Genomic DNA, 9,466 nt, shown 5'->3' with positions numbered 1-9,466 from the left:
GAGGTTATGAATCTCGCAGGACAATTGATACATACGAGCTATATTGTTTTGCTCACTATATATTTCTTCAGTAGTGATCCATATTTTTTGAGCAGTATTTAAAAATAAGAAACCCTCAACAATTCAATTTTCCATCGAATTAAGAAGCCATGACATAACAAGGTCATTGACAGACCTCCAATCATGATATTTGGGGTCATTTATGCTTGGCCTAGTTATTTCTCTATTAATATATCCGAGTTTAGATCTACCGCTTAAGTATAGGGAAACCGATTTGGACCACGAAAGATAATTTGTACCACTCAATAATATCGATGTGATTTTTGTATTAGGTACATGATCCTGAACGAGAATTCGCTCTGTTGATGATGGAGATTGAGGTTGTCCTGACGAGTGGTTCGCCATGAAGAGGAAACACATACAGTAACCAGAAACACTTGACAAGAATGAGAGGAGGACACAACAGCCAAAGATCAACTACGCTCTTATGCCATGTAGCAATTTGCGCGATATCGCCATGTAACAATTTATGAGAGATACCACAGTAGCGATTTATGAGAGATCGCCATGTAGCGATTTATGAGAGATACCATCATGTAGCGATTTATGAGATGACTCACACCACCATGTAGCGATATGAAAATAGGAAGTGATTTACATGTATCACTGTGTAACGATTTACACAGTGTACCAGATGGATCACGAACACGATTTGTCACAAGAAGAAATTAACGTGGTCTAGTCATATTAGACCTACATCCACGGCAAACACTCTCGCTCTTTTTTTTTCTTATATTGAATCATCCAAGGATACAATATTTATAATACACAATATATAACTAACTTGAAAAATCATAGTGGTACGATATACAGTTTTCATAACCAACTTGATATGCAGAGATATTTCCTGTAACCGTTTGGATGAGACGAGATCAGGTCCCGTAAATCAAGGAGAGAGAGGTGAGAAGGGTTATCGTCAACGCCTATTACCAAGGAATTTTTAATTCTTTGAAATAGAGTTTTTGGGAGCTCCCCAATAGCACTAAAGTATCGATGGCAGCTAGGCTCACGTTGATCCGGGCATTTCAAATTCCAGCTAATGTTATCAAGAAGATTGAAAAGATTATGCAAGATTATCCATGACAGGACAATGAGAACCATAAACAGATATGGAAATCGCTGGATGAACGAGGCCAGTGGATTCGAAGTGTACCCAAAATTAACAGAGCCTACTTGGCTAAGCATATATGGGAACTACACCACAATCAACAATTGGGCCCAACTTACATTATCAAAATATGTAAGAATCAATATGGGTTCCATAAAATGGCATCAAGTGTTCATATGGTTGGCATGGTACTCTGCAAACTGCTAAAAGAATTCAAGCCCTCATTACCTAGAAGGTAGGGAAAGGAGATCAGATCGAATTTTGGTTCGACTCATGGTGTACGGGAGGGCCACTCTTTCACCATCTCCCGCAGGACACACACCAAGTTATGTACCAAAGTTTGCAAACTAATTGACTCTAATCAAGCACCAAAAGTTGCATGCTCTATGAACAATTACTTAGAATCCCCAACACCGTCAAAACATTAGTCAATGCCCAAACTCGTGACCCCCTCAACCGAGATGAACTAGTCTGGATTCCAGCAAAGGAATTTACTGTTAAATCGGCATGGAACTCCATAAGGAGGAAATCTACAAGTTAATGAACTCCATAAGGAGGAAATCTACAAGTTAATTTAGACAAAGCAGGTGTACCTTAGAGCAGCCACCATGCTCAAGTGGGCCATTGAAAACATACTGAAAACCCAGGAGAATCTCTGACACCGGGGTCAACAATTTCCCCGTCGATGCGAACTCTGAGAGTGTGCATCAGAGGACAGGGATCATCTTTTTCTGTCTTGCCGCTGGTCTATGGAACAGAAGAGCCAACCTTTTTGGTCTGAAATGGAAGTCATCAAGTGACATCATGCAGGATATCTCTCGTTGGTTGTCAATTAAACATCAGAACAAAGGCATCCAAAGAAGCTGATAGACGACCTTAGATATTGTAATGTGTTGGACATTTCGGGTTTGGGTCCAACCCATGGTGTAACCCGATTTGACACTAATGAGAGGGTTAGTGGGCTGTTAGCGGGCTCTTAATGGGAGTTAGTGGGGGTGGAGGTTACGTGAATATGAAAAGTTCACATTCTGCCCCTATCTTTTATTATAAATAGTGGACTTGGTTGTGTGATGAGTACAATCAGAAACATAGCCTATTGCTTAAGGCTTGGGCTCATCGTGGGCCGTCGATAGGCTGAGGAGAACGGCGAGCACCTGCACATCGCATCAACCGTGGTGTCTACCGGTACGTGTGCTAATCCGGTTTAATTTTGCGAATACACCAACAATATAGTCTATATGGCTGCAGAATAACAGACAAATCTTTGAGGATTTGTGGAAGACCCGCAAATTTGCACCAAAGAAATGCTCCTTGTCAGGGAACATATAATCAGCTTCCTTAAAGATCAAGATCATAGTGTAGCTATCGGCTGGAGATCTCTGATCCTCTGGTCCCCCCTGAAGCATTGACCATGATATATCTGATCCATGCGTAATATCATAAAAAAAGGATACAAATTTGTGATTGCTACTTAGTATCGGCAATGGGTCTGAAAAAGTATCTAAAAGGATGAAATTTATATATTTGCACCCTGCCGAAGTAAGGAACCATGGCATATACGTTTGGAACAGATTCCATTTTGAGAGATTTGAAAAAGCACTATCTCGTTGAAAGGCTCTATACATCTGCCCTTTCTCAATGCATTTCTTTAGACAAAGATTCCATTTTTTTGCGGATGGTAAATATTTCTCAGAACATGGAGTGTGAATCAAACCCATGTTTGAATTGAAACTGAGATACTGATGCAAGTTCTTCCCTTCTGAATCAGATAGATTCATATCTGAAAGAGGCTGACAATAAGTTGAAAGAGGCTGAGATTTGTACAAGTTATACGTTTCGTCACCACTTTGTGGAAAATCATTAGGTATGAATATGTCAAATACCTGTGACTCGATTGGTGAAATAGTATCTCTCTCCAAAAATACTTGTATAGATTAGTGGTATAGCCAAGGCTAATAGGTTTTTTGGCTTCACTGTTTGATCACGCTCTAGACATTTTCTCTATGAAGGCTCCTTCTCCAAACCTCATCCTGCAGATGAAAAGGAATGGAGTTAGAGATTTTGGACTTGATCAAGGATGATTCTAAGGTATTGAATCAGGTTGTTTTGACTAAGTAAACTCACAAAACTTTTGGAAGGGAGATCCGCAGGTTTGGATATCTCAGATCAACTAAAAAGTAACCGTAATAGATTCTATAGGATTTTTGTACAAAAGCCACACATGGTTCAAATCATATTGCTAGGTTGGTAGCCGAAACAGCCAGGGAGAGAGTAAAAAAAAGTAGGAAAGATCACCCCCCAGACTGATTTTTCTCTATGTAAGACTTATAGTTTCGTAAAGCATACTCCATTATTGAATGAATCTGGTAGGGGTCATTAAATGATGGCTTTCCATTAAAAAAACATTATTCAAAAGTCGATGCTCGTTATTTTGAACATGTTGAATTCAGCTATGAGGTTTGATTTTATCAAAGAGATCCAAAAGGGGTTTTATATATATATATATATCAAAGAGATCCAAATGCATTTAGATCCAAAGAGATGCAACCCAAGGGCTTAATGAGAGAGAAGGGGGAGATCTTTGAGAAGAGGAAGGGGCATAGCCTAAGAAAGACACTTTTCATGTGATTAAACTAGAGAATGAGTGTATTAATTTTCATTGGTTGAGGTTAAGGCCCATTGTGGATCTCCAAGTTTTGAAAGGAAAAAATAAGGGTGAGTTTGAAAACTATTTTGGATTAGAAATCAGAATTTTAGACGAGAGATATTTTAAAACCCCTCTTCAAATAGTGTGTCTTTCTTTCCAATAAGCAGGGATCAACAGCTTTAAGAACTTCAAAATCTTTAATGGTTGGACTTTATTTTGCAAGTGACTTGTATCTCAAATGTGAGTCTTAAAAGAATGTGAGGTTGATGGTGCGAGGCACCGTCAAAGCTCAAAAAGGTACAAACAAAAACAAATATACAAAAATTAAATATGAACACCTTCTAAATGAATTAAATAAAATTAATAAAATAAAAAATAAGAGAGAAAGTGAACTCACCAATGACTTTGATGAGCAACAAATTCGACAACACCTCTATAATGCATGAGATTTGGTTCAAATATGATAGATCTTATGACAGGTTATCTAACAAAATTCAATCATTTTGATGGTAAAAAATGTGTTCAAATTGGGTCTTATCTAAAAAATAGGATTTTGGTCCGACAAGTCTACTTGTTTTGGTCATTAACTTTTTATTCCGATGTCATATTGACCTGATTATTCTATATTTTAACTCATTTATCTAAAAGATGTAACTTTGAAGACAAAAAATAAAGTTAAAATTAGAAAAACTATAAAATAAGTCGAAGACACTAGATTTTGGCATGACTCCTTACATGAAATGACATGATCAAATTTGGGATGAGAAATAAATATTAGAGAGAGAATTTTAAAAGACGAAGGGATTACTTGTGAAATTATAATTAGTTGACATGAAGACCCAATAAAAATAAACATTAAAAAGGAAAAAGGTGGGGTTTGGTAGGGCCATAGAAAGGGGTAAAAGGGAGCAAAAAGCTAGAAGAGTAAAATATAAAACAATTAATGAAGAAAGAAATAAACATTAAATGAAGGAGGTGAAACGACATGAAATAGAAAATACAATAATAATTTTTATTGGTGCCAAAGAGGGCAAAGATTCAGACTCTCTCTCTCTCTCTCTCTCTCTCTATATATATATATATATATATATATATATATATATATATGAAAAATCTTTATGTATATTGAGATTTTGATGGGTTTTCTTGTATTTTTTCTAAATGTGACCACACAGATGTGATGTGCATGTGAATCGTCAGATTATGAAGTATAAGTAGGATTTTTTTAAAGCTTGAAAATCAATATCTCGAATTTTTTTAGAATATTCAATATCCAATCACCTTGCAATTTGCTTAACGAATAAGCATCAGACACGTGTTCAATCATTCGTTGTGAAATGATGCATCGCCACTTTAATGGACTGGCCAATCCCAGCAATCACCTTGTTCAACACGTCTCATAAGCAATTTGCTTCTTCCACCGGCGGAGAGGTCGAGGTTAAAATCCCACAATTTGCTTATAAATACTAGTGCAGATTGGCTTCACCCTCATACTTACTTTGGGGATCACAGAGGAAGAGAGAGAGATGAGTGCTTATAGTCGTAACACATGGTGTCTGAAGGGCCTCCTCCTCCTGTTTCATTTCTCGTGTCGTGTGCGAGTGCTGCACTCGACAGAAGCCCCCGATGTTAAGTTCAAGGCCGTCAATCTTGGAGGATGGCTGGTGACAGAAGGATGGATCAAGCCTTCCCTCTTCGATGGAATACCTAACAAGGATTTATTGGTAAAGGCCATTCATTCCACCACCTCCCATTCTCTTAAACATTTTAAAGCAATGGGGTTGTAATTAGTTATTATTTTTGTATAAAAATGATTAATATATGTGTTGATCACCAGGATGGTACCCAAGTCCAGTTGAGATCTACAGCATTGGGGAAGTATCTGTGTGCAGAGAATGGCGGTGGATGGATCATGGTCGCCAACAGACCCAATCCTTCAGGATGGGAAACCTTCAAGGTAAACCCCCACCTTTCTTACCACTTGGGATCCAGCAGTCCTACTAGTCAACTCAATTGGCTCTCCTGAGTCAACTTTATATATATGTTTCTTTAAAAAAGAAAAAAAGAAAAAATCTTCACACACATATATACATAAGGGTTGGGTGTGCACGGATTAGGTGCGAACACTGTTTTCCGGCGATTTAACTGTATATCGATCGATGTGTTGGGCATGTTAGCCCTTTTGTGTTTTCCCAACAAAACAACAATGCTTCAAATTTAAAAAATTGTATGCTGCTGAAAAAAGCCTACTTACGTGCTAAGAACGACTACTGATTTGACCGTGAAACACACACTTGTATGTCAAAAATTTTGGGTGAGACTTGAGTGCATTTTGTGCTCATAGATGAATCCATGCGCATCTCTCTCTCTTTTTATATATATATATATATATATATATATATATATATATATATATATATATATATATATATATATATATATATATATAGATAGATAGAGAGAGAACATTCACCATTCAACCTTACCAAAATACATCCAATATCCAACAAAATATTGGATGGGAGAGAAACATAAGAGCAAAACAGTCACAATTTAGATGGTGATTATGCCCCCTCCTGATACACATCAGACATGACCCATTGTCGAAGCCTTTCGAAACTAAATTTGATGCCCTTGAAGAAGATGTCGTTTCTTTCGGTCTACGTCACCCACCATGCTGAAAGCAACCAAACCCGCCACAATAATCTCTATTTTTTTTTACTTTATATACTAACCAAAGAAAGGTCTAAAATCTAAAACCGATGATAATTAATGGTGTTTCTTCTCGAGTTTCTCATTAATTGGACTTTATATATTGGTGAATGTCATGTACAAATGCAAAAATCCTAAATAAATCATAAAACCTTAAAATGCAAGAAAATAAATCATAAATAAACTAAAGAAAAAAACACTAATAAATGACAATAAAAAAAAAAACTAATCATTAAAAAAACTAAGCAAACCCTTAATTATTTAAAAAACTAAAGAAGATCAACGAAAAATCAAAGAAAAAAATCAAGGTCCTAATAAAATAAAAAAAAATCCCCTAATCAAAGAAAAATAAAAATAAAAAGACCCAAGAAGAAGAGTGAAAAAGAACAGAAGGGGGAGTGTGAGAGGAACTAAGAAGGAGAGAGAGAAAGAGGAATGAAGAAGAAGAAGAGAGAGAGAGAGATATCTCACCTCTGACCTTGCTGGTGGCTGCACACAGGGGAGAGAGAGAGAGAGAGGAGGGGGTGGAGAACGAGAGGGTCAGGGTACCTGCCCTTTTTTTTTTGTCCCCCGTCCTGTTATTTTCGTAACAAGGGGGTGGAATGATGAAAACCCATTCCTGAGATGCAGCATGCGTCTGCCGCGTCTCTAATTTGTTTTGACGGGCATGATTTGCAGTTGCACAGTCCCAAATCACGCCTGTCAAGTGCATCAAAAGTGCCCTTAAGTCTTCTTTTTTTTTGAGAGAGAGAGAGACGTTGAGCACAGTTTCTTGAGTCGTTCACCTGTTGTGAGAAAAATGTTGTGTGCCATTGTGATTGAGGTAATATGATCAATGAATGAATATGTTGGGGTCTCCCTGCCTTAGTATGCATGATTGAAAGATTTGAATGCTCTAATTTTCCTTCATCAATCCAATTTATGGTGACTGATTTTGTGGCCACATAATAAAGTATATCTGTTATGGGTGCAGTTGTGGAGGGTGACAGAGAACCAGTTTCAGTTTCGAGTCTTCAATGGACAGTTTATTGGTTTAAATTACGAAGGAGCAAGCAGCCCCCTCAAAGCAGTCGCCGTCCAACCTAAGGAGTGGGAGACTTTTGAAATTATCAGAAACCCTGTTGACCAAATGAAGGTTCATATCAGATCGACGACCAATGGGATGTTTTTGCAGGTAAAGGTTTCCCAAACAGGACTGAGGGCGAATTGAGATATGGATGTGAGAATTCTCGTGATTGAGATTTCCTACTGGGCCGAACAGTTTCTTTGTTTTGGGGGCTTGTTTAGGGATGGCAGTGGACTGGGGGAAAGTAGACCCCCGCTCTGCCTCGCCCAGTTTGGACCGGGGATGAAGGGCATGGAACGGGGATAGAGGAGGGGACAAAGGTTAAAATTCATCCCCGTGCAGGGATGGACCTATGCTTTCCCCCACCCCCACCCCATTTGGGTCTTGATCCCCGCCCCAGCCCATCCCCAATCCTTCTAAGGGATGACACTAAACCGAGGAGAAATGGGGCTCCGCCCCACCTCGCCACCATTTGGACTGGGGATTGAGGTGGGGGTGGAGGTTAAAATCCATCCCCGTGCAAGGATGGAGGTTTGGATTTTGAGACGGGTGAGGGTGGAGACCTTGTCCCCGGCCACATATGGTATTTTGGATTCTTTTACTTTTCCCTAAGAGCCTGTTTGATTGGTGGGACGCAAAAGTGCGCTGTGACTGTTGGGATGGTGTGAGCCCCACGGATCCTATCAAACACCAGAAACTTTGACTGGCCAAAATGGGATACAACAATCCCTTGCAACCCACTTAGGTGGGACAAATGAGTGCCACTCTGTTGTCTAGAACACATTCATGCAGGAGAAATTGGTCTTGGATGAGCGTGCCCCACTGTCAAACCCCCCTAAGGGTACGTTTGAATGCCTCAGAGCTCAGACCAACTATCTGGTTGATGTGGCGCACACCCCCATGCCAAGATGACCTAAAAGCTGGATCTAAACTCCAAGATTTTTAAATCCCTGAAATAAAGGGAGAGAAGAGCCCCAAGGGGGTTGGTGTAGCAGGGTGGGGCCTTGGCTTTTAGACGGGCAGTCAAGGTTTGATTTTCATGGGGGTTGCCTCTCTGCGCAAACCAACACGTAGCATAGGCGGCCTTGGCAGGAGTCCTAAGCTCAGTGTTTTATGCATCTAACAAATAGAAAATTACTTACAGGCAAAAACAGAGGACAAGGTGACAGCTGATTTGGCTGGTGAGCCAAGTTGGGAAGACAACAACCCAGCAGTGTTTCACATGAACGTCTTTGGGGGTTACAGAGGGGAGTTTCAAGTAACAAATGGTTACGGTCCTCAAAAAGCCTCACAAGTCATGCAGGTAAAACTATAGCCAAATGATCTAAAATATCACGATAGTGCGGCAACAATGCAATATAAGAATTTTATTGTTAACAAGGAAATTTTTCATTTAAGAGCCGACCTTTTGCCTATACTTTTTTTCTGAAATTTCAGATATGAAGCTTAAACTTTTTCTGAAAACAGTCAAATAAGGACCTTAGGTCAACATCTGCCATCTTGAGAATTTTTTGTATTGTCCCTTGAAAATTTAAAAGTACTGATTCATCCTCATAAACCAAAAAAAAAATACTCAGTTTTTTAACTTTTAATGATGAAGGTCACTGTTGTAATTTGTCTTGTAATTTAACTTGAGTTAAAGTACAATAATAAATGCAGGCCCTTGTTTGGCTGTTTTGGGCAAAACATAAGCCTATACATGGAATTTAAAAAAATATGAAGCCCATATTTGAAATTAAAGGCAAAAGGTTTGCCCTTAAATAGAATTTTCCCTTAAAACAAGTATATCAAAACTTTTCCACCAGTCAATATTTTGAGCCTGCTTCCCTACAAAGTAAACTACGGGTAGTCCACCGGCCTCCGCCCCCACAGA

At 38.9% G+C, this 9,466-nt stretch overlaps 1 protein-coding gene across 4 annotated transcripts in view; it reads left to right on the top strand.

Annotated features, from left to right (window-relative positions):
• Nucleotides 1-5,200: 5,200 nt before the first annotated feature.
• Nucleotides 5,201-9,466, top strand: part of LOC149846957 (putative glucan 1,3-beta-glucosidase A) — a 44,866-nt gene continuing 40,600 nt past the window's right edge. For 3 of the 4 annotated variants that reach the window (XM_089996692.1, XM_089996691.1, XM_089996694.1), the window contains exons 1-4: nt 5,201-5,539; nt 5,653-5,772; nt 7,501-7,701; nt 8,738-8,896. In XM_089996692.1, the coding sequence (XP_089852818.1) occupies nt 5,342-5,539; nt 5,653-5,772; nt 7,501-7,701; nt 8,738-8,896 (678 nt within the window). In that variant the 5' untranslated portion in view covers nt 5,201-5,341. The remainder of the gene's footprint in view (nt 5,540-5,652; nt 5,773-7,500; nt 7,702-8,737; nt 8,897-9,466) is intronic. The other variant, XM_089996693.1, reaches the window with a different exon arrangement.

The sequence above is a fragment of the Nuphar pumila genome, chromosome 2, assembly GCF_984573655.1.
Source record: "Nuphar pumila chromosome 2, dmNupPumi1.hap1.1, whole genome shotgun sequence".
Taxonomy (NCBI): Eukaryota; Viridiplantae; Streptophyta; class Magnoliopsida; order Nymphaeales; family Nymphaeaceae; genus Nuphar; species Nuphar pumila.
The sequence above is the reverse complement of the archived record's forward strand: the minus strand, read 5'-3'. Positions and strand labels throughout refer to the sequence as shown.